The sequence below is a fragment of the Mya arenaria genome, chromosome 17 (assembly GCF_026914265.1).
Source record: "Mya arenaria isolate MELC-2E11 chromosome 17, ASM2691426v1".
Taxonomy (NCBI): Eukaryota; Metazoa; Mollusca; class Bivalvia; order Myida; family Myidae; genus Mya; species Mya arenaria.
In genome coordinates, this window is record NC_069138.1 from 45,105,514 (window position 1) to 45,133,176 (window position 27,663).

Here is a 27,663-nt window from a genome sequence, read left to right on the forward strand (position 1 = left end):
AGAGCTGATCAGTTTCCCAAAAGGCGAGAAACCTTCTATGAACAAGACTTGATGTGCAACTGCTCAAGAGAACTTTGGAAGAGTTTACTTTTGTAATTAAAACGTGTTCCTGAATATGGGATCAGCTAAATAAGGTATTCCTAATTAGTACTAAGGTTTCTAAAAAACTTCAATTGCACGAGTGAAGCTATTAGCAATACGTGCATTGAAGAACGATCAGAATGCGAACGTGATATTTATCACATACACATTATTTGTTATTATATTGAACACTGCGCCACTCGTGAAAACACAAGTTTGATTGCTTACGTGATGAGATACACAAGTTTAAACTAAAACAAACAATCCTCCTCTATTTAATAGGACATTTAATAATAGTTTAACATAAAGTGGTTTTTAAGCTGACAAAATTGACTCAACCTTGGCCAAACATACTCCTAGGCTCAACAAAGGGCTTCAATGATTGCCCTACCCATTGTGAGAGAACGGACACCAGATATTGCCCAAAAATTAACATACAACAGTTTTTTTCTTTACCTTCTACCAGAGGTAAGATATTGTTGCATTAACGCTTATAAAAAATATCAACAAATAAAAAAAGTGTTTAAACCAATAGTTGAATTGTAATTGTAATTTTCAAGAAATATATCGAATAAATAAACAATCTGAAACGACTTATTCCCTATTCGAAACTCTTAGATTTTGGTAAATATATCACCGTAAAATACAGAAAAATGATAAAGAAACATACCACGCGCCAAAATCAAACGCTTATCGCTTTGTCACTTTTTGGGCTATATCTTATGTCCGTTCATCCACAGTGTTACCGCCTGGGGCATATGAGGGACTTCAGATCAGTAGCGGGTGATTTCCAATTGGCGGGATTATGGCGACCGACTGAAATCACCACTCCAGACTAGGTTTAATTATTTTGTTGACTTTGACCCATGGAATATTTACAAGCTCAACAAAGTTTGCAGTTTTCCTGAATTATTTGTTAGTGCAAGCCGCATCCGTCGCCCCATCCCCCTCTCCCATTCCTCCCCAAGAGTTAAGATAATAATAATTAAAAAAATGGTTCATGGCAATTTACATATTAGTCAATTAAAAATGCATTGCGGGATTGATGTTATTATTGGGATATGAACGCAATTGGCTAGTCAAAGTGTGTGTAGTCCGAAAGACTCCACGCGTACTTTGACCAGCCCAATTGCGTTTATATCCCCGATAATGAAATCAATCCCGCAATTAATTACTTATATTTACACCAATAGTTCATTTTTTCATTCAAGAATTGTTAAAAAATACTTCATTTAAGAAAACTTTTCAGTAATTCATTCTAACCCATTCTGTAAACAGATCGACCCGACTGTAACTGGAAACATTTTATCAAATGACGTCACAATAACGCGAGGAAAGATCAAACACTTGAAATCCCTTTAAAACGTTAAATAAAAAAACTTATGGCAACAACACATTTAAGATATCACAAATTAACACTTTCTAAAATGTTGATTTATATTTTACGGGACCTGCTGACACAATCAAAACAATAACAAGATCTACAATTTCCGTGTATATTGTTATGCGATGAATTGCGATCAGAATATATCCGAAGATGTTGCGTTCATCGGATGGTAACCGCAATTTACGAAAGGCAGTTCATTTAAGGAATGGAAGTTGTATAAATATGGAGCTATGAACGAAAACGGTAAGTAAAACATTAAATTGTTCAACCTGTAACAAAGGCAAACAATTTTATCTCAAAGAGTATTCTTTTCAAAATTTTACACACTATATTATTGGGTAATAAGTTGTAATATGCGACCACGAGAAAACAGGGGCTGTTATATTCCTGTTACAAATTTCCCCGACTGAATCATGCTCGATTATTGCAGCGCAAAATATGTTTATAAAACATATGTGTCCTCAAAATTGTAGCCAAATAGGATACTCTCACATTAAATGTCTGTGTGGTTATTTCAGGAATGTTTGATATTAACAATTATATTTATGATGTTCTTTAGGAAATAAGCTTAACGCAAACGAGGCCAAGCTATGCAAGGACAATATGAAAGTATCCCTCGAGATAGCAAAGTTAGCAGATGATACAACTCTGTTTGCAAACTTTGTAAGTGATGCAAATGATTTACATAGCTGCGAGAATTTACAAAAAGCCACGCCCCATTTACTCGCTGCCTCGGCAGCGAATGTTGCCGGTTTAATATATGTGCGGGTTAATATATTTTACAAACTTATTTAATACGGAATACGTGGCAAATACTGTACAGTCTTTATATTTCAATGTAAATTCAAGCATAAATTTTCAAAATGAGCTAAGTGAGACATTTATTTGCTCAAAAGGGACACGTCAGGGGGATTGTTTGTTTCCATTTTTTTCTATGTATATAAATGACTTAGAAAAATAATTCTTACTTAAAGGGTCACAAGGACTTACTATTAACACACTCAAACTACTTCTATTAGTGTATGCCGATGGTATTGTTATAGTTTCAATTCAGAGGAAGACCTACAAAATGGCTTGAATATTTTACTCTTTTTTGTCAGAAATGGAAACTTTGTTAATATTGAAAAAAAAAAACGCAAAGATTATGGTGTTTCAAAAATGGGGGAGATTAAGAAATAATTAATATATAATGATAATAAAGAAATATAAATAGTTAATCAGTTAACATACTTTGGAATAACTTTTTCCACTGGGGGCTCATATAACTTTTGAACAAATTGCAGGTCAAGCGCATAAAGCCATATTAAAACTTAAACAAAGCTTATCAAAATTTACAAATTAAGTCAAGTCTCATTATTCGATAAATTAATAACTCCAATACTAAATTATGGTTGTGAAGTATTGGGGTTCTTGAAAGCAGATGGACTTGATAAAATCACCTTCATCTTTTTAAAAACACTATTAGGCGTTAAACCATTAACTTTAAAGTTAAAACAGTTAGAATCTATGGGGTTCGCTGAAGTTTGGCTTAACCAAGGGGTTGAAAATACAAAATATCTTAGACATACCTTTAAGATGAGGGCTAGAGATTGCTTCATGCAAAAAATGAATGAAGAATTACGAGAATCATCGAGGGCGTCAACATACATACTTTTTGCAAATTTTGATTATCAGTGAGATTTAGACATCATACAAAACAATAAATTCAGAACAGCTTTAACACGACTAAGAGTAGCTTCACATAGATTAGAAATAGAAATGGGCGGATGGCATAAGTTTCAAATAATACCAAGAAATGAACGGAAAATGCCAACATGAAGATGAATTCCATTTTCTCTTAGAATGTCAATTATACCATGAATTAAGACTCTCATACATTAATCGATATTACTGGCGCAATCCAAGCATTCCAAAATTCATCGAACTTATTTCGAGCGAAAATGAATCTATTATTAGAAAACTATGTTGTTTTGTCTATAAGGGCTGTGAAGTGCATCAGTATATATAGTAAACATTTTTTCCACTAATATATGTAACTCATTGGCTGTTTAGTTAATAAAATCTTTAAGTTTTAATATCTGTATGCTGATTGTTTTTATACATATTTGACTTCATTTAGCGTCTACACCGTGCCCAATCGTTACGAGTTAAAGTGGGTGAGGTAACGTTGGTTAGTGGTTGGATAACGCCGGGTCGCGGTATTAAACACGACAAACGGAAAGGAATTTCATAAAAGTAAACGTGAATTTGAAAAGTTTCTTTACAGGGATATGTGCAAGATGACCTCCTGTTAACATTTATTCCATGTATGTATTTAGGTTTCTTTACAATGCCCCCAATCATTAGGGAAACACACGACTTGTTATATGCAGAGTATTATCCGAGAGCTTAAAAGGAAAAAAAAACAGCGAAAAACACAACCATAAAATGGCAACAGCTTCTGTAGAACATCTCTTTTATTAAGTTTACTTTTATATTGTTTGGTATACTAACCGTGTAATATTCGAACATATTACGTTCACCTTGGCATTAAATCTGTACATAATTGCTGTATTTCAATTACAGCAGCCATCAGAATGAAGTTTAAGTGGATTTTAGTCAAACATTTTATTTACAGCAGTGTACCATATTTACTGCTGCTCCATTAATTTGTTTGAAAATCACACGAGTTTATTATTCTCGTATTCTCTAAAGTAAATGGCATTCTTTATATTTTCATGCGTCAATATAAAATGTATGAGTTATATACATGGCAAATTACACCATTTCGGCAAACTTGGCGAACATTCTACGTCGACCCGACATCGATGCGACAATTTTTGACGTAGATCCAAAACGTTTCATTTTTCACAACAGTACTTTTCAATTTTTTGGAACATGTTTAATGATAATTCATTTAGACAAGTATCTCACGTCGAGATGATGTCGTAAATCCAATTTGCACGGACGTCGGGCGGCCACGTCGCCTCGACGATGGATTTTGACCGATTTTAGTCCACCAGAATCCCACGTCGAGCAGCGTCATACCGACGTCGATTATTGCTGGGAAGTAGCTCAGCGTTACATGCATGTTTCTCGTTTTATCACATGATCAAAGCATGATTATGTAATCTGAGACCATTGACTGCTCTCCATCTTTATTGGTTTTGAAGCTGAATGGGTTGTGATTAAAAAAACAACTTGTGGAACATGCTGGATATAGAATTTTACCGCATGGTTTGTACACCGGATGTGGTTACTTCAACTAATTGTATTGTTCGTATAAAAATGTAACATTTTTTAAGTTGTATAATGTTTAGTACTTGAGTCGAACTTTTGTCCCATATATTGTGTTGCGGGTCCTGAAACATTAGAAATCATTTTCTTTCGCGTGATAATTGTTCAATTGGTCAATTGTTCAAAGGAGCCATAGGAAATTGATGTATTGGTCTCTGACCTACATGTATCGTATTCTGATGTTTGATATTCTTGTTTTCAGTACACGATGACATATTATAGAATTGGGAAGAATGTATACCATGATTGATGATATTTACAGTTCAGGTAAATTTCTCACTTTATTAAGCCTTTATTTTACAAGAGCACGAGGATTTTCTATCGTATTATGCATTTGTGAATCAATTTAAGTTAGTAAATGCATAAAACAAATTCTGATCTCGCTTTTTTACCGTTTGACTTGTTTCATCACCTTTTAATATACATATTGTATGTAGCTACTTATCCAGTTAATCATGTCTAAAAAGGCGCTTTAAAATATAGTCTTACTGATCAAATATGAGTGGAACTCGCAACTAATGTGGCCCATGAAATCATCACATGGAAAAAAAATTGCATGCGACTCTCTGTATTGCCACAGTTGTTTTGGCCCATCGAGTTTTTCCGACTTGTACAACTGCTTTAATTCATAGTTATTTTATGCAAGATCGTTGTTAGGAGTGACCCCTTTGATAACTATGTACAAAAATTAAATACTTTTAAGTTAAATGTCACTAAATCTTTTACAGGTCACATGACACCAAAGCAGGAGTACATTCCATTCAAGCTTCAGTGTGTACTTCCGGTGTCGCATCATTGGAATGGTCGATACATGTATCTGCATCCGATTACATTACATCTACGTCCGCATCTGATGTTGGAATACTAGAATAACCAAAAGTAACATCCTGGGCGTTGAATAGGTCAATCCACAACCACAGAATGCCATCAGTGTCACTATCAATGTTGGTCACAGTATAAACCTTAAAAAAATGAGCATTGTTTATATTTATAGACAATGTACTAACATAAGCAACAATAAAAACATTATGGTCGGTTTCGATTGCTGCGGTTTGTTCAGGACGCAATATAAATTATGACAATGCGTAGAATACTATGATCCGGCAGGTGTATGGTACGAATACATGTAGCACAGTCTTACAGTCAAGTGATTCATCGTGTTGTGTGAAGATAAGAGTTGCTTTATTTTTGTTTTATTTTAAAAATATGAGATGTAACAACCATATAATTAAATATGATGTTACATTGAAACAAGTAATAAAAGTGCATTAATATGCGTACATCATAAATATTTGACGAATATATAGTATAGAGCAGTAATGTTCAGATTTAGTGTCAAAGTGAACAAAATATTTTGGAAATTGCTAAAAAACAGAATTTGAAAACACCGTGCAACCAGCGTTATCCAGCAAAGTCTGACAGGCCCACCTCATCATACAGCGTTACAATAGTTGTTTCGAAAAAGACATCCGCAATGCAATACTTAACGATAATTATAGCAAACAGAATCAAAATACATTATAGATTATAAGTATCTTCCATGGCTGAGAGTGTAAGATAGGTTCATCCCGACCCGAGCGTAGGGTGTTTTGCGGAAACGAGGTTTACCGAGTTTTGGCAAAACACCCTGCGCGAGGGTTGGGATGAACCTATCTTACACGAGTGGCTATGGTAGATGCTTTTTCTCCCACCTCAGTTAAACAAAATTGTGTAAAAATGTATTTTTTTGCTGGAACTCTTTTGTGCGTAGTGAAAATAAATGCGTATGGATATTTGATAATTCGTGGTTGTCATGGATATGCTCGCAGTGATTCAGGTAATGTTACTAGTCAAATCGGTTTTTAAATAGTTCGGAGGAGAGTGGAGCATTATTTCTTGAAATATGCGTGAAAACTTTTTTATGGTGACATTTGAAGCGAGAAATAGTTAATTAGCATTCTAAATATTGCCACAAGACAAGGTTTCTATGAGGCTACAGACGACTGTCTTCAACAAGGGAGGTAATTACAATGTGACGACAATTAAAACGGAGTTCCATACGGGCATTTTATCTTCGCCCGTGGGCAAGATAAGAATTTCTAGCATGGTTATTAAATTATTGGATCTACTTATCTGAGGTGGGAGAAATGTGCTTTTATACGTACAAAAACTGTATTGGCATTTCATGGTTGTGTTTTTTTTTTATTATTTTTAAGCTCATCATACTTGCGGATCATACTTGCCATATAAAAAGTCGTGTTTATATATTATAGAATCAATAATATCTTGCACCTATGCTTGTAAAAATGTATTTCATATTCTCGATTTCTTTAATGAAATTCCTTACTTCTTGTCGTGTTTACCACCACTATCCAGAGTTATTCCACCACTAACCAACGTTACCTCCACCACTTCCCCTCGTTACTATTAGACTCGCCAATGGATTGGCCATCTTTGACCGTCAGCAAATTTACATACAGATTTATGTATCAATTAATGCAATCACTTTCCCTGATAGTTTTAAAACTTTATAACATGCGATTGGTTTTTGAACCTTTAAAGGTCAATTTACCTGTTCGTCCCGTCTCATACCGGTTTTCAGGCAACAAGTGACAAGACCCTGTTTATTGTGAAATACTTGATGTGAAAGCGGCGACTAATAGGAGCTTTTTCATTTGCATTTAACCTGTCATGTTTTAAACTTAAATCATAAAAAACATAAATACCCTTGATATGACGCTATATAGTATACACTTCGACAGATTTCTAATTGGCCACCATATAAGATATGATGCCATGCGACATTTTTAATCAATAAATCTAATTTTTGGTTATTTTTGTATTGTACACACCAACCTATCGATTTGTTTAAAGAAAAAACGAATTCATGTACAAAATCATCCATGCGGAACGGTAGGTGCGAAAATAGCCTATGTGCTCGAGTTTCTCGTGCACGGCATGCTAGTTGTCGAATATGGTAGGAATGAATCCATCGTGAATTGTCTTTTATGAAAAAACATTAAATATGGCGAGAATGAGCATTGCAGAACGCGCTCAAGCCGTCGGAATAATTCGTGCCGGAACCCCCATCAGACAGGTATGTTACGCGTCGTTATAAAAGTTGCAATATGTGTTATTATTTGCAAAATATTCACAGAAACATATTTGTTTATATTAATCTGTAGGTGATTATTACTTACGTGAAAACAGACGTAAACAATGACACGGGTGGTCAACCATACAATACCTGTGTCATATCGGACTGACCAATCATACAATGAAATACATTGTATCTTATTAACATTCACCTTTAAATCAACTTTAAGTGGATTTTATTAATTTTCAGGTTGCAATTTTAATAGGCGACATTTCAGTATTTAAAGTCTTTGGGCGAAATTCGTACAAACCGGAAGTGTAGCAGATCTCCGACGATGCCCCAAAAGAAGAGTGACGACTCCCCAACAGGACTTTCAATTTGTCAATGACCACCTTCAGGATCGTTTTACCACAGCAGCGACGACGGCACGTTAGACATTGGGCAGACACAATCACGCAATATACCCACAGACAGTGCGCAATCGCCTAAAGGCTGCCGTCGTCCCCTGCGGTTTCCGATACTTACCGCAAGGCACAGGCAGGCAAGATTATTGTGGGCCAGGCGACATTTGCGATTTACAAGGGCGGACTGGGCCAATGTTTTATATCTTGATGAGACACACATCGCACTACGTGGGAATGACAGACGTGCTCTCGTATATCGTCGTCGGGGTGAGCAGAACAATGAGATCTGTCTGGTAGAATTGGATAACTTCGGGGGTGGTTCCATTATGCTGTGGGCTTGAGTTTCCATGCAGACGAAAACTCTAATTGTACCCATTCAAGGAAACATGAACGCTATGAGGTATCAAAATGACGTCATTCAGTTGGTTCTTCTACCAAATATCCGTGCCAATCGCGGTATGATGTTGGCACAGGATAACGCACCATTTCACGCGGCAAGAAGCACACAAGTTATACCTGTAGCAAAGAACGTGCAAACACTCCAATGGCCTGCAAAAGGTCCGCATTTGTATCCGATCAAGCACGTATGGGACCTTTTGAAGCGCAAGAAGCGTGCCCAGCCGCTGCAACCAAATCTCAGGGTGCTCACGCGTATTATTCATCAGATTTAGGACGCCATTCCACAACAGTATCTTCACAGATACATTATATCAATGAGGACAAGGTGCCTCGCTGTAATTGCCGCAGCAGTGTGACATACAAAGTATTAAAACAAAATCAAATACGACGTGATTTGATCTTGCAGTTTTTGTTAACCCTCTGTGTTAAGTTTGTTCCCGTAATCATATTTCAATGAAGTTTTGTTTTACGTATTAGGAATAAATCGTATTAACCTTATATTTGGTTATTTGTATTTTTCTCCGAATACTTTTCCTAACATATGATAAAAACTAGGCGGCCAATTAGAAATTCGTTGTAAAGTATGTTGTCCTTATCGTTCTGATATTTACAAAAGCAAAATTAGCCGATGCTATTCAGATGCGGTTGACTTAATACATTACCATTTTTTGGAGGGGTGGACTCTACATAGAAAAGGACGGGATTCCACTGCAACTTAATTTGTGACAGATTTCTTTACTAGTTGTATGCATAATTTTTATGAGAATGCCATGAGCTAAGTTCAACGAATAATAAACTTTTTCTGAATAAAAGTTTCGATTGTTCTTTATATTAAATACACACCTATGGTAACAATGCGTTAACGAATTTTGTCTTTGTCCTGTTTTGGTTTTCTTGCTTTCGGGTAAAATGTTATCAGTTATACAAATTTGTAAGTGGTCAACCAGCCAGATGACCATAATAGGACTGTGAATGGCGTCCACTGTGCGTGCTGTGTGTGTTGGTAGTATAATGCCGGACATGCATGGGTATGCCATAGCAGAAGAGGTATACGCAGTCCCAGATCTTAGAGGTCCGGCAATAAGTGCAGATATCGATCACTGTTTGTTGCAATAGTGCCAGGTCAGCTGAAGAGAAGCAAATGAGATACTATAATTGCATTAATTATGAAAGAAGCCAAGTGTAAGAACTGTTTATATTTTTGGATTGGTCAAAATAAGCCAAAATGTTAAATGTTGGTCAATACGTACCTTATAATTTATATGAAACATTTAAATCATTTAAATTAGCGAAGTAACCAAAAGATAAAATGTGGACAACTCGATGATTTATACACTTGACTGCAGGTATAATGTAATAGTAACATGTCCTGCAGTAAAATATATATGATTAAGAACGGGCGAAGTGGGCATAGCTTAGTTACTAAAATGCTAATATATACCATGTACAGTTCGTTTGCAAGGTTTTTTGAAGGAAATCGTGATTTTTCAAATTTGGAATAACTTCAGGTTTATGAAAACGTTTCGAAAAGTCAGTACGATTTTAGAAGGTGTATTTGGAGACGAATATCACAAATTGTCCTACAGTTTAAGTACGAGCAAAGTGAGAAATGGGAATATTTTTTGAGAGCTTGACAGAAAGAACAGTCACCACGCTGCTAGAAACGCTAGAAAATGTAAACAGGGTGGGTTTTGTTGAAAACAAATTTCGCAAAATAACTCGATATTTCCATCGTGTATTGCGATAATTGTATGCAAATAAAAACAAAAGACCTCTTTGGGATGTATCAGATATATGCTTATAAAGTTTCGCTCTTTGTCACCTTCTTTCATGTTTGACAATATATTTTAATGACTAGAATGATTCTTATTTTTCCTTGAACAAGATAATATCTGTTTCCTTGTGTATAATCGACAACCAATATTTATATGAAAAACTAATACTAATGAAGAAACGAGACGATTTTTATTACAAGACATCAAATAAATGAATAGTTTTAAGTGTGAATGTATATATTGTTATCATAATTTGAATGAGAGTAAACATTCTAATACGTGAATGAAAATAGCAGGAATGACAAGAATTGATATTTAACGTATTAAATCAAGAGAGCGCCATGTTGTCAGAAACAAGTTAAATATCAAATAATTCTTTTATTCAACCACCACGCAGGGCAATTTGAGGGGATATGCGGAAAATATTACAAACATGTAAGGTCGATATCCAGGTGCGTAATTGCCTTATTTGAGTTTATAAACAGGGCCTTTTTACCTTTCTTTGTCGTAGCCGGTACCTAGAAATAACACAGATGAAAATTACTTTTTGGCAAAAAGTTCTTAATTTAGGGCAAATAGGCCTGAACGGGTGAACCTGGTGCCGGGCAAAATGGCTCATCAATCGCAAAAAAGTGCAGGGTCGGGGGGAAGAAATAGGAATGGTCGGTTAGTTGAAACAAGCAAATATTATTAGTTATCGTAAAATGAGTCATTTATAAAAACTAGCATTCCCTTTTACTTGTTTCTTGTAGGTATGAAAGCATGAATCAATTAAAGTTAGGATCGGTAGCAACCGTTCGATTTTTCATGCTGATACTATGAACAACTGTTCTTTTTAGCTGAACGGATTCGTCAATTTCCCTCTCTGTCCTCCGCCAGTCTTCTTGTAACATGTCCTGCACTGAATGTACGTGAATTTCACTCACGACTGACGGTCTGCCGCTCCGCTTCTAATCGCACACATTTCCATGCTCGTCACTGAAACGTCCATACCAGCGAAATACCAAAGCCCTTGAACATGCTGGCTTTGATTTATCCCGTTGATTGTTAGAAACGTATATGTATTTGTAGGAGTTATTCCGCTGCGAACACAATGTTTGATCATAGCGCGCTGCTCCGTGCGTGATGTTAACGTTGGGTTTTTTCCGACATCTTCGAAATACCTCTCTACTTCCGCTGATCGTTACAACCATGTCTACTGTTAGATTGCGTCAGTAATTTGCTTAGTGATGCAGCTGACGTCATACTGTCGTCATATGTTTTGACGTGACGTTCTGGCGTCTATTATCCAGACGGAGTAGTATATATGAATTGTGAACAATTTTCAGAAAACGTCAATTTCAAAGTGCTCCGTGAAGCGCTAGATGGGTTGTCTTGACAACCATTTCCTTCCTTAATTTGAGATTATTTATTTTTATTTTTCAAAAGGAAACTCGTGAATATTATATATACACAGCTGTTTATTGTTTGCTGATTTATATTAAAAACATTTTGAAATATAGACACAGTCTCAAAACTTTCCGGACAACCCTCGTATTATCAGTAAGAAGGGCATTAAATAATGAACTGGCAATACGGCGGCTTTATTCACGCATCAACTAAAAACTCATTAAAAACTAGCAGTCGTTTGTTTTTGTTTTATTTCGATCACCGTTAATAAGAAAATATCAATATATGCGTCTTGGTGCATCATTTTCGCATTGGTCTCTTACATTTGTGGTCAAGTAATATGTTTCGCTACCTCATAGTGAAATGGTTCCTTTAACATTGGTGAATACATTTATTGTAGGTAACGTAAGTTATTCGCGACTCACTTTTCATGGGGGGTGCGTTACGGGAATTTCGAGCACGGCCAAATTCACCGAAATGCCTGTGCCCAGCTTGTGTGATTGACCTTGTATAAGCAGAAGGAGTATTCCTAGATGACCAGCGCTCGATTAGTTGATAAAGGAAATAAACTCTTCTGAATATCATCTCAGCTTCATTTACATCCTATAGCTAGGAAATGGTCGCAACACGGACATACGGAGGAGCTCTGCTTTTCCTACCTTATGAACCGGCAGTTCATCTGGATCATATTGCAACACTTGCAACAAACGGTTGCGACCTGGAAACATTTTGACATAACAAGGTACCCGTTCTACCCTTAACAACATAATGCTTTTTCACACCAAAGAATGAAAATGAATAACATGTTCACATATTGAGGCATACAGTTTTCCTTACTGGCGAAGGTACCCTCTTATTATTTCGTCAGTAACTAAAAGCAGGTTATGCCCGAAAACAAAACGCTATACGCAGACACCCAAAGACCATGGCCTGACAATATGAGCATTGATGGCACCGCCAGAGGGGAAGAGCGAAACATTTTGACAAAAAATATGGAGGTTACCTCAATAACCACAAACAAATCATCTGGACCAATTCCAACGTGGTTGTTTAGAAAGATTTGACGTATAGGGGATCTCTTAAATCCTTACCATCTCCATACTATCGTTTCAACTGGATTATTTTGGCATTGTGTGACAGTGTAACATTTGGACATATGAAGGTTTAAAATCTGTCTTTATAATCAACAGCACGTTTTGACAATGTGTCACATCCAATATGCTAAGAGTAACGATATGACATATATAGGAACTCCAGTTATTTGTAGCACAGTCGACATTAGTGGTGGGTGGGTTGTTTCTCGAAATTTCGAACCGCAACCGCTCAAAGCATATTTTCCAGTCAATGTCTAAGCAGAACGAGTAGTCAATCTGTATATTTCGTCACGCCCCGGAGAATAAAAGTACCATTTTGTCATAATCGAGACAATATTATTCGTTCCTCCAAAGCAAGAAACATCAGTGGTTGATGAGAAACAGAACCGCTCAACTCAGATGCTCCAGCCCATGACCTAGCTTCATTTTGTCACACCTCAAAGTGTGACTGGGTAACATTTCAACATGAAAGTACATGTTCACTTTCCTTCCGGTGACATATATGGTGGAATTTTGCCTGAGAAACAGAAAAGCTCGACGCAGACACGCAAGCCCGCTTCTTGGCAGTATGAGTAACGACACAACATAGACAGGGAAAGGGGGTAATATTTTAAAGTACCAATGTAATTTACTTTTTACTTACCTCTAGAACCATAAACATAACTAGTGAATGGGATGAATCTAGATTCACAGAACCGCTCTACGCAAACCATCCAACCCTTGGCTTGGCAGTAGGAGCAGTACATATGGGCCAATTCTGGTATGTCTCTGTTAGGATCTGTAAAAATGAGCATAATGGGTTATCTACCGACTAAAATACTTATTGCTGGGTTATATACGGACTAACATATCTATGTCTGGGTTATCTTCCGACTAAAATACATATGACAGGGTTATTTACCGACTTAAATACTTATGGCTTGGTTATCTGCAGACTTAAATGCTTATGGCTTGGTCATCTACCGACTTAAATACTTATGGCTAGGTAACATACGGACTAACATATCTATGTCTTGGATATCTACGGACTTAAATACTTATGGCTGGGTTACATACGGACTAACATATCTATGTTTGGGATATCTATCGATTTAAATACTTATGGCTGGGTTACATACGGACTAACAAATCTATGTCTGGGTTATCTACGGACTTAAATACTTATGGCTGGGTTACATACGGACTAACATATCTATGTCTGGGATATCTACGGACTTAAATACTTATGGCTGGGTTTCATACGGACTAAGATATCTATGTTTGGGATATCTACCGATTTAAATACTTATGGCTGGGTTACATACGGACTAACAAATCTATGTCTGGGTTATCTACCGACTTAAATACTTATGGCTGGGTTACATACGGGCTAACATATCTATGTCTGGGATATCAACCGACTTAAATACTTATGGCTGGGTGACATACGGACTAACATATCTATGTCTGGGATATCTACCGATATAAAAACTTATGGCTGGGTTACATACGGACTAACAAATCTATGTCTGGGTTATCTACCGACTTAAAAACTTATGGCTGGGTTACATACGGACTAACATATCTATGTCTTGGTTATCTACCGACTTAAATAATTATGGCTGGGTAACATACGGACTAACATATCTATGTCTTGGTTATCTACCGACTTAAATACTTATGGCTATGTTACATACGGACTAACAAATCTATGTCTGGGTTATCTACCGACTTAAATACTTATGGCTGGGTGACATACGGACTAACATACCTATGTATGGGTTATCTACCGACTTAGATACTTATGGCTGGGTTACATACGGACTAACATATCTATGTCTGTGTTAACTACCGTCTTAAATACTTATGGCTGGGTTACATACGGACTGACATATCTATGACTGGGATATCAACCGACTTAAATACTTATGGCTGGGTAACATACGGACTAACATATCTATGACTGGGATATCAACCGACTTAGATACTTATGGCTGGGTTATATACGGACTAACATATCTATGACTGGGATATCAACCGACTTAGATACTTATGGCTGGGTTACATACGGACTAACATATCTATGACTGGGATATCAACCGACTTAAATACTTATGGCTGGGTTACATACGGACTAAGAAATCTATGTCTGGGTTATCTACCGACTTAAATACTTATGGCTGGGTTTCATACGGACTAACATATCTATGTCTTGGTTATCTACCGACTTTAATACTTATGGCTGGGTTACATACGGACTAACATATCTATGTCTGGGATATCTACGGACTTAAATACTTATGGCTGGGTTTCATACGGACTAACATATCTATGTTTGGGATATCTACCGATTTAAATACTTATGGCTGGGTTACATACGGACTAACAAATCTATGTCTGGGTTATCTACCGACTTAAATACTTATGGCTGGGTTACATACGGACTAACATATCTATGTCTGGGATATCAACCTTATGGCTGGATGACATACGGACTAACATATCTATGTCTGGGATATCTACCGATATAAAAACTTATGGCTGGGTTACATACGGACTAACATTTCTATGTCTGGGTTATCTACCGACTTAAACACTTATGGCTGGGTTACATACGGACTAACATATCTATGTCTAGGTTATCTACCGACTTAAATACTTATGGCTGGGTTACATACGGACTAACAAATCTATGTCTGGGTTATCTACCGACTTAAATACTTATGGCTGGGTTACATACGGATTAACATATCTATGTCTGGGTTATCTACCTACTTAAATACTTATGGCTGGGTGACATACGGACTAACATACCTATGTATGGGTTATCTACCGACTTAGATACTTATGGCTGGGTTACATACGGACTAACATATCTATGTCTGTGTTAACTACCGTCTTAAATACTTATGGCTGGGTTACATACGGACTAACATATCTATGACTGGGATATCAACCGACTTAAATACTTATGGCTGGGTTACATACGGACTAACATATCTATGACTGGGATATCAACCGACCTTAGATACTTATGGCTGGGTTATATACTGACTAACATATCTATGACTGGGATATCAACCGACTTAGATACTTATGGCTGGGTTACATACGGACTAACATATCTATGACTGGGATATCAACCGACTTAGATACTTATGGCTGGGTTACATACGGACTAACATATCTATGACTGGGATATCAACCGACTTAAATACTTATGGCTGGGTTACATACGGACTAAGAAATCTATGTCTGGGTTATCTACCGACTTAAATACTTATGGCTGGGTTTCATACGGACTAACATATCTATGTCTTGGTTATCTACCGACTTAAATACTTATGGCTGGGTTTCCTACGGACTAACATATCTATGTCTGGGTTATCTACCGACTTAAATACTTATGGCTGGGTTACATACGGACTAACATATCTATGTCTTGGTTATCTACCGACTTAAATACTTATGGCTAGGTTACATACGGACTAACATATCTATGTCTGGGTTATCAACCGACTTAAATACTTATGGCTGGGTTAAATACGGACTAGCATATCTATGACTGGAATATCAACCGACTTAAATACTTATGGCTGGGTTACATACGGACTAACATATCTATGACTGGGATATCTACCGACTTAAATACTTATGGCTGGGTTACATACGGACTAACATATCTATGCCTGGGATATCAACCGACTTAAATACTTATGGCTGGGTTACATACGGACTTACATATCTACGACTGGGATATCAACCGACTTAAATACTTATGGCTGGGTTACACCCGGACTAACATATCTATGTCTGGGTTATCTACCTACTTAAATACTTATGGCTGGGTTACATACGGACTAACATACCTATGTATGGGTTATCTACCGACTTAAATACTTATGGCTGGGTTACATACGGACTAACATATCTATGTCTGTGTTAACTACCGTCTTAAATACTTATGGCTGGGTTACATACGGACTAACATATCTATGCCTGGGATATCAACCGTCTTAAAAACTTATGGCTGGGTTACATACGGACTAACATATCTATGCCTGAGATATCAACCGACTTAAATACTTATGGCTGGGTTACACCCGGACTAACATATCTATGCCTGGGATATCAACCGACTTAAATACTTATGGCTGGGTTACATACGGACTAACATATCTATGATTGGGATATCTACCGACTAAAATACTTATGGCTGGATTACATACGGACTAACATTTCTATGACTGGGATATCTACCGATTAAAATACTTATGGCTGGGTTACATACGGACTAACATTTCTATGACTGGGATATCTACCGACTAAAATACTTATGGCTGGGTTACATACGGACTAACATTTCTATGTCTGGGTTATCTACCGACTTAAATACTTATGGCTGGGTTACATACGGACTAACATATCTATGACTGGGATATCAACCGACTAAAATACTTATGGCTGGGTTACATACGGACCAACATATAAATGGCTGTGATATCTACCGACTAAAAGACGTATGGCTAGATGATATACCGACTTAAAGACTTATAACCAAGTTATCTATCAAGATACATGATACATGAAACTTTATTTAAAGTTGGGAATATTATAACAAGAAAAAATAGATCAATGAGCTATATAGACGGGTTATATACCGACTAAAAGACTTAACGGCGGGTTAATTGTTGATTTAACAGTCATTGGACTAGGGCACTTGTGGCCTAGTTCATAGCCATAAATGCGCTATCTGCATTCTCAAGCCGCATCTGGGGGTTCACTGACGTAATGTATTCATACGCTGTATTTTGATTGGATTGCCGTTAGCGAATTTGAATAATTAAAGTAGTACCAGAACTGATTACAATGAAAACATCCAATAAAAATAGTTCTCCTAACAATTCAAGCTAACTGTATGTTCTTTTAATGAAGCACAAGAAATTCATACGAAGCGAGTGAGTTAATCGGGTTAACAACATGAATATTCTTGCATACGGTCAGATTATATGCAATAAGGATATGAACATATTGGAAAAGTACGCATCGAAATTTTTCCGTTCAATGCTCTGTATTGATAGACTGGTACCCTTTTTTCTCTTTTATCCGAAAATAAACCAGTATCAGCTAACCGCGGTGCCCGTCGCGCATTCGAAATGTCTTGTGAATTCATACGTAAAGCGAATAAAGTGTGCGGTCTAAGTAGAAAACAACCAGGAAAGTTGGTTTTAAAAAAAGTATTGTTATCCTTTGCATACAATGTTGGTATTCCGAAGTCGGTCCCTGTTCTTTTTTTCGACATAATTTGCATGTTTCCGTTATATTTTCTTTTCGATACAAAGTTTTTTTAACTAATCATCGCATGGCACTTAGCACATTTTTAAATACAACATGATTTTTGGTATTTATTGTTCAAATACTATTAATGTTAACTAAAAACCATATGCCGCGTACCTGTATAACTTTATATGTTTGAGAAAAAGTAAATCAGGGTACCAGTCTACTTATTGACCTCAAAATTTACTCTGATCAGAGCGGCCGAATGATTCAGACATACATGTATGTTATCACTACTTCCGGATGCCGATGATGTGAATTTCATAGTGTTTTATTGAGGAAATTTATCAATAAAGCCGCCACTGAATGATTACCACCATCAAACGGTTTTATTTTCATCTTACCGTGGGTAGCATTTTTAATTTGACACGTAAAATTTCAAGCAATACGTACCAAGTTCGTTTGAAAAAATCATGTGATTTCAATTTTGCAAAATGGAGATCTGTGAATAAGATGATTGTTTACCTATGTGCATAGACAAGTCTTGGAGCCACTCTCAGTGTAAGTACATGACATTGTGATAACCATCGCCATTGATAAAACAATCTTGCATGCTCAATTTTGATTTGCTCTCTTACCACAGGGGCAGGTTGCGTTGTATTGACACAAAAGTTTTGATAAAGTTATGGCTTCTTAAACAGGGTCCTGTCGGCAAATATATGGAAATTCAGGGTCAAGTCGTCACCCTTTACAAAGATAAAAAAATAAATATTTTTTTGCCAATTATCACTAGTCACAGTTACCACATCATATTCTTACTAAAAATTGATAAAAAACAACAACAAAAAAACAACAAAACGGACAGAGGCGTGGTGTGTCAAAACAACACAATGCACCAGTCAAAAATAAATATCAACATTAAAGTTATGGTAGCCAGAACTAGTGTCCTCGCAATGCCGGGTGGTTGCGGTGGTTTTGTCTTCACTCAAAATATATCAGGGAATTGCTCTTACCTTAGATCCCCGGGGTGCGGGGGGGGGGGGGGGTATTCACGGGATTTTACCACCAGTTCGTTCTCGCAGGGCAGGGATTTTACCGGGGATTGGCTGGATCGAAATTCAAAGTACATGCTATTCCCTGGGGGGGGGGGGGGCGTGGTTACATTTGACTGGTGCATACTTTACAAGTTCTGAAGACGCTTTGTGCTCACTTTTTGTTTTCTAGCCAAGAATGGAAACCAAAAATCAGTCAGAGATATTGTACGTATGGTGATGCATTGTTGTTGATAGTTCAATATAAATTTGTGAAATATTTGAGGGAAAGATATTTGGTTAAATAATTTACAAGTGTAACTTTTGAGTTTTATTTAACGATGCAGTGCCGAATATTGTTGAGATAGAATTGAATTTGTATTAATTAATCAGTTGACTTGTGGCGTTTAGGGAACAAAATTAAAATCAAAATATTCAATACAGTTCCCTTATCACCCAATGTTGTGGAATAGTGAAGTAATGAAGATTTAAACCTCACAACAGTCTTTCTCAAATGCTGTCCAGGCCTTTTTATGCTTAAGAATAACTAACCTCGCGATGTCAGACCAGAAATCTTCTTGGCATGAGATTGGATCACTACATGGATCATTATGCACCAGTCAATTGTACCCACGGCTCCCACATCCGAGGGTATACCGGGGATAGCCGGCAAAATCGGCCATGTTTTTACCTTTCAGGTGGCCCCGCAGTGCCAGGTCTTCCCGGAAAATACAGTGTGGATGGGGCTTAACATAATGTCCCTTGGGTGCGGGGCATTTGGTGTGGACTTTACCATCAGATTATTTCCGCAGGGCGGGGATTTTAGCTGGGGTTGGCTGGACCGAAAGTAAAAGTCCCCGCTATTCCGGGACCGGGGGGGGGGGCATGGTTACAATTGACTGATGCATTAGCTTGTGTATTCAGATAAAGTTAAGAATATTTATTTATATATATAAGTTATACTTTGCAATCTAAATCAAAGATTTGAAAAAGGTATCCTTTATCAATAAATGCAAGTATACATAAATGACTGTGCAAATCTTTATGTATCATCCAAATATGAGTGCCTTGGTGAATGTTATTGGTAAAAATTATACTAAGTGAGCTTTCAAGATTACGTTACCAATCGCATACACAATGCAGTTTGAAACCTGGATAATTAAAACAGATCTTGGTTGTAGACCATTACTATTAAATATTTGATAAGTCACAGACATTATAAGGTACAGTTTAAAGGGGCTGTACTCAGTTAATGATGAAAAAGCAAAAACTTAAAGAAAATTGTAGAAAATTGACATAAACTTGGTATCTATGTGTACAATTAATGCATTGAAACTTACTAACTGATGATCCCCATAGTTTACAAATGATTTATTAATAACAGTTATTTCGTGTTTTTCCATTAAAAAAAGATTACTAGGTATGTCTACCGAGTAGAATTCATTCCTTATGCGTGATCTGCCGTTGATGTTATTACATGATATTAGCGAGTTAGGTATACATCTGGAAAATTCCACCCAGTAAAAGTAAGTCTTCATAGCATAGTTGATACGACACTTCACTGCAATTTTTTTTTTATTTTGGTATTTTATTTACAATAACGATATCAAAGAGTAAAATATTTTATTAAAAAAGTGTCCTTAGATTTGTTACAGGAAAAAAAACTTTTTTGGTGCCAATCTGGTGTACAGTCCCTTTCATAAACAACAATTGAAGCCAATGCTGTATTAATTTGAGACAAACAAAAAGAAGACAGCACAAAGTTCAAAAAGTGTGACCAATGTGAGAATACCTTACATAATTTATAAATTTTCAAGCGATTCAGACAATTTAAATGCTAGAAATCACAAAAAAATCATTCCCTTGAATAATTCCTGTCATACATGTAGTTTAAAGCTACACTCTCACAGATTTACCGTTTTTACAACTTTTTTGTCTTGGAAAGAGCAAATATTTGCGTAAACATCTTCAAACCAATGATTTCAGATTGCTGACAAACAATCAGCTCGTAGTTTGTCATATTTCCGTTCGAAAATTAATGTTTTATGGCTTAAACCGTTACTAACAGTTTAAGAATAATGCTTAAAACATCATTTTTTTAACTTTAATATATAAATCTGCCATCTAAATTTTGGTCAGCAGTCTTATATAACTGGTTTCCATGGATTTTCGGAAAGATTGGCTCGTTCCAAGACAAAAAATAAAAAAGTTGTCAAAATGAGAGTGCAGCTTTAAACTCGTAATAAAATTTCAATGCACTACATTTGACATAATTTTAAACAGATGAAAAAAATGTTTTTTTAAAAAGCACAATATATATCCTTTATGTGACCTTACATTATAATGAATTTATTCAGATCATTATTAAGTGACTTTTCTTGCACTTAAATGTGAACAAGAAAGCTTGGGATTGAACACTAAATGAAACAAGAATGAAATTAAATGAATCACAAAATATCATTTTTTAGACTTTCAAAAATTTAACATTTACTAAATACGGTTATATAAAATGATGAATACATTTGTAGGATTTGATATTCTACTAGATGTAACTCGGCTTAGTTCATTTTTCTAAACTTTCTCTCAGTGATGAGGAATAAATTGTATTCACTGCAGTTGTTTTCTAAGTTTATGCAAATAAGAACAATTGAAACAACTCATTAACTACAGTTGATCAGTGCAGATGGTGGGAGGTCATGGTTGATTTCAATGAACCACCAATAAGCCCTGCCAAAATTGGATACTGATTGGTCAGTCAGGTGCTTTTGGTAGGCATGATTAGCATGAATGTTAATTTTAACGATCATTTATGAATGTTTACAAAATCATTGAATATTGAAATAACAAGCGAAATGTTAGTTTGAATGATGAAAGCCATGAAATATGTGAAGTATTCAAAAAGAGACCATATTTTCAGCTTGTGTAAATAATGAGAAAATTGTTAAGTAAAATTATTTATTGTTTATCAGGAAAATGTTGAAATCTCATGTTTAGGCCTATAGTGATCATACTTGATTGCTATGTTATTGGCACTTATTGCAATATGTTTTATTCATTGCAATATTTATGTAAAACATTAATTATTATGTTGACTTAAGTTTGTAGAAAAGAACTAATGGTATAGGTGATGTGAGAATGATCTCGTAAGTCTTTAAAACCCCTTTTGGTATTGTGAGTTTTTTGCTCCAGTCTTGTTCAGTTTAGCTTTTGAAGATTTTCAAAGTAGCTGCAAAACAAGTCTAGAAAGATTATGTCAAACCCTGACCAGATATAATTTCTTGTCTTTTCAAATTACCAACTTGGCAATGGTTTTATCATAACATAGGATATTGGTTTTAAAGAACATGTTAGTGTTTTTATATGTGGAATGATATATCATAAGTGGCACTAAATTGAACATAATTTATAGTTCTCATTGCTATTACACATAGCCCCAAGTACATGTTGATCTAAGATTTAAGGCTTGGATGGAGTCAGGGCAAGAAAAATGCATATTAATACATTGTACTTTCCAACGCAAGAACTGTTTGTTTATTAAAGTAAATAAAGCAATCCCCACAGCAAGGAACTGCAGTATTGCTTAACCAGCTTAATTGACATTATGAGTTGGAAGTTCAAATTGCTGCAATTAAAGGCACATCTAGTTTGCAGAATTATTCAAACTCTGATTTAGCAACCTTAATATAGTTATATGAACTACTTTTGCGAAATGAAAGCTTTTTTAGATTTACAAGGACGGGTGAAAAGTATTTGCCAAATGTACTGCAACACCTGATACCTGTTGCCTAGGAATCCAACAAATTATTGGCACTCCAAATGTTACAGTACTATTCAATTTGGAGTGCCTGAAAAGAAAGCTTCTTGATTCTACATTCAACATCTTCTTTCTGTATGACATATTGGACCAGGAGAATCATGAACCTACAACCTTTTGCATCTATTGAGATAGGGAGCTATCAGGACAGTGACAGATAACAATACAAGAATGGCCAACTGCTGCAATTATTGAGTTATCTAATGCATACAAATTAAGATGGAGAAAACAATTCTTAATTTTTCCAAACTACTTCCTTAAGCATCTTGTATGTAGTTGTCTTTTACAATGATTGTTCAAAGTTACAACGGCCCTGTGGGTTAAAGATGCTCTGTCCACGGGGTAACAGGTTTTGTTGTTCCTGTGTTTTGATCCAGGAGGTTGTATTTAACTCAAGTAGATTTTTGCAGATTCGGATTTCACAAGGCACAAGCCGAGTAAAATCAAATCTACAAAAAAATACCAGAATCAAATATGACATTCCGCCATATCCGGATCAAAACGCAGTACTAATAACACTTTTATTATATACATTACTGATTAGATCACTTAGAAGCCACATCTTTGCATAATAAATGTCATTTTAAGGATGCACTCATTGGTTTAATGACGTCAATTTAATATTGCGCAACATACTTGTTATGACGTGACGTCACAAGAGTGGTATATGGCCGTATTGCACTGGAGCGGAATATGGGTTAAAGTATTTTGTGATATGTATTGCATGTGGATTGATGATGGGTATATAATAAAGAATACAATTATGTTTGGTATTCCATTCTCACTAGCAGTGTGATGAACTGCTGACACCATGTTATGAAATCTGATGGTCAAAGTATTTAAAAGACATTTCAATATTTCATACTTTAAAAACGATGTTCATCTCATCTTAGTCTACTCAACTTGCTTTGTTATGTACAAAAGTCTGCAGCAGTAATATGAATAGCATTAGACAGAAGGCAGTGCCTAATATTTATCAACAGCACTAAGTTATTATGGTAACATGTTATATGAATTGAATACCAAGTACAAATTAAGAGGGAGAAACTAATTCTTCTCTTTTTACATAAAAACTACTCTCTAATAGCATTGTGTATGCAGTATGACATAGGTGTACAATGTAGATGTCTTTTACAAAGATTGTTCAAAGTATGGCCCTGTGGTTTAAAGCTCCTCTGAAAAAGAGGTGACAGGTTTTCTATATAGTATATAATTACATCATTGGAAATCTTCCCTGAAACTGCAAATAACAGACATTTGATATAAAAGGATTTGATCAAATTAAAGAAGTATGTGTGCCCCCACCCTTACCCACCTCACTCTACACACACTTAACTATATTTTTCAAATTTCCTTTGCAGCTTGCAAGCAGTTTTAGTCTAAAGTTTAAGCTAGCCCATTAAACAGTGACCCCTTGTGATGTGAGCCGATTTTTCAATGCTTAGAATATGGTTGTCAACATTCCCCTGAATGAAGCCCTAGTCCATCAGTGCTTTCAGCACTTTGATTTTCTTTACTAAACCAGGCCTCAAGGCTAGCTCGTTTTGATTGTATTTTTTTTACTTTGGAATAATTTATTGATGATGTTTTTATGATGAGCATTTGATCATAGAAAATAACTGACACACGTAATCTATTACGGTAGAGATAATGATATCATTGGTTAATCTTGCGGGATATGCATTTATAAAAAAATTAACTTGTGCAATTTGAACGCTGGACTCAATATATGAAACGTTAAATAAAGATGGTAGTTATATTTGTACACATCACAGAAATCGTCGAAAAAGAAATTCTCAGTGCGCAAACCTTCATTCAGGTAGATTGATATTCTTGAATTTAACCAAATTTTATGAGAAGATGTAATACATTATTAAGAAAGTCTATATTATTAGAATGTCACTCGTATGTTACATTTGTCAGTAAAGCCTCATGGCTTAGTCTAAACCTGTTTTTCTACTTGTTGCTGTACACGCATTCGCTATAATTAATGTTAACATTAAATTATGTCAAAGTGATTTCATAGTGGCCCAGTTATTTGTCTGAGGTCTGCAATACATGTATTAGCCTGAGCCTTGATTAATAAGTATTTTGTTAATTAACTATTACGCATGCCACTACATTTTGATTTAAAGCATTCTAAAAGCTACCTTACCTTATTATTGAAGAATATTTCCCCTCTTCATTAATGGATTCTGCTTTTCTAGACCGAACTTTGTTGATTTTGACATGCTTTCTTTATAATGACATTGCACAGACTTATGAAAAAGCCAAATGCACTGTACATTCTAATGAAGCGTATATTTTCGTGGTTATTTCGTAAATCGTCTGCCAAAAGTTCAATATTGCTTTCGCCTTCGGTGTCTATTCTGTCTGTTTCTAAAAACAGTAATTGTCATAAAATTCCTTAGCAAGTTTTAAACAACTGTAACAACAAATCGTATATAGTCGTTGCACTATTGAATAGGCTAGAAATTCCAAATTATAAGGCAGGTTTTGGCAACCAAAAATGATTAAATCCTCTTATCCAGTTTGAGTAGGTTGTTCAAGATAACCGTTCCAATACGATGCGTTTGAATGATTTAATTATTGAATGATGAATATAAATAAGACCTGTAAATGTGACTTGAAATTAAATGTCCTTGAATATAAGTTGTTTAACCCTTTGAGGGTTTTGTGAAGCAAACTTCTCCATAGTTTAAGAGATAATACTCTGTTACTTAATAACCTTTACCAGCATGATGGATAGTAGTGCATGGGTATTGTGTATTTTTCGTGATATATGGCAATCACGACGCGAAGTTACGTGTCCTTTAATTGAGATTATGGTGCAAACTACTTCCACTTTTTCAAATATAACTCTCATCATTGGCACACATTACCACCATGGTGTGAAGTCATGCATGGCATATTGTTCTTGACAAACATCTATCTCATCTAAGAGTTCCCTGACCTTGATTATCATTTTTACACTTTTGGCTTTATTGGAAATTGTGGCGCGACCGTACTGCGACATGTATAGAGAAATCAATCTGATACTTCAACACATAAAATACCCTGATGGGTAGTTATGCATGGCGATGTTTTGGTGACCCATGGCAATCTATTCTTAGATTTGAATGCTCTTGATAATGACGTTTATCTTTTTGCTATATTGGAGTTTTTCGAGGGAACTACCCACACTTCAGATATGTAACGCTGATACTTGGAATACATTCCAACCGATCGGTAAACGTCTCTTGTGAATTTTGTGTGACACATGAGAGAGTTACTTGCCCTTGGATATGTGTACGTACGTTTTTTTATTGTACATCTCTAATTATTGTTACATATTGTCACTTCATGGATATAAGCTTCTTTCATATTATGCTGAGTCACAGCCTACTCTCAACAAAGTTCCACGTATCGTTTCCACGTATTGTTGCAGCAAACTGCTATCTCCGTTTTAGAGTTGTGCCTGGCTTATGTTCTGTTAGTCAGACCGTTCTCGTCCTAGAGTTAAGCTTTGCATTGACTTTGTCGCGCAATGTTCATCTTAATTCTTGCCAAAAGTCAATTAAACACCATTAGGTGTCAAGACAGCGTTCGGGGGGTAATCTATATTTATGTGATAGCACAATTTTTTGAAGAGACTTGAAAAGCAAGGAAAAATACTTTGAACCATAATGGTTTCGTTAAATCTTAATGTTGAATAGTTTACAGGGCGAAAGTGACTCGGTTCTACCCACCGGGTTGGCAATCGAAAATAAAACATTTAAGGATAGAGGTCTGATGCAATTAATAAATTAGTCAACGGTGCATGTGCAAATTCTTGGTGATACCACTAGACGACTGATCTCAACAATTGAACTAGCTATTAAAATATACAATATTCAATAGTTTTCCACCAAAGCTGTAAACACTTACATATGTTGTTGTTGTATTTGACGATGGTTCTGCCACCTGATGAATAGTATCCATATCCATTGCTCCTGCCAACATAGGCATTTATTAAATACATCAAGAAAACTGCACTAACGGTTATTTTCATCGTGAAAGCTTAGCCCAAATGAACTATGTTAAAGTCAACATACATAGCTATGATTGTTTGTACAAAATTTAATTAACGAAGACGTAGTAGTGAAAAACAATGGATGAAAGCCGAAATCGTTTTGAAATTAAAATAGAAACAGTTAGGCCTATTTAGTTTCAGTTCTTAAAACTAAAGCTTAATCATTCAATTATAAAAAACTACATCTTATTCATTCAATTATAAAAAACTACATCCTAATCATTCAATTATAAACTGCTCTATAACAACTATTATCTACAAACATCAATCAACTTTGACACGACTTCATACATTGTCAACGAGATTCATTAAATATATCTCAATTCATTCATAGTTTTCTTTTGCATATCACCGATTTTAAAGATTCTTTTTAAATCGTCTGTTTTTCTATGAAACAGGTCGGGATAGTGTTAAAGCCGTGATGTCGTTGTCGTCGTCGACGTAATTCATAATCGTTTTTTTCAGAGACAATACACAAATATACGGCAATAACTTGGGCTTTACTAATTGTCGACGTACGCACTTTATTGAAAAGGAAAAAAGAAGACGAGCATTAAGTGTTTTGTACACCAAATAAGAAAAAGGCGATTGAAGATTACAGTGCAAGTATTAAGGTTTTGTTTTTCTAAT

The 27,663-nt window shown here is 35.7% G+C and overlaps 1 protein-coding gene across 1 annotated transcript; it reads right to left on the bottom strand.

Moving 5' to 3' along the window:
• Positions 1 to 9,244: 9,244 nt before the first annotated feature.
• On the bottom strand, positions 9,245 to 27,188 carry LOC128224643 (uncharacterized). Its single transcript, XM_052934566.1, has 3 exons — positions 26,889 to 27,188; positions 13,525 to 13,659; positions 9,245 to 9,750 (listed from the first exon to the last, which is right to left on the bottom strand). The coding sequence occupies exons 1-3, from the start codon at positions 27,010 to 27,012 to the stop codon at positions 9,563 to 9,565; spliced, it is 447 nt and encodes a 148-aa protein (XP_052790526.1). The 5' UTR covers positions 27,013 to 27,188; the 3' UTR covers positions 9,245 to 9,562.
• Between the last annotated feature and the right edge of the window lie 475 nt (positions 27,189 to 27,663).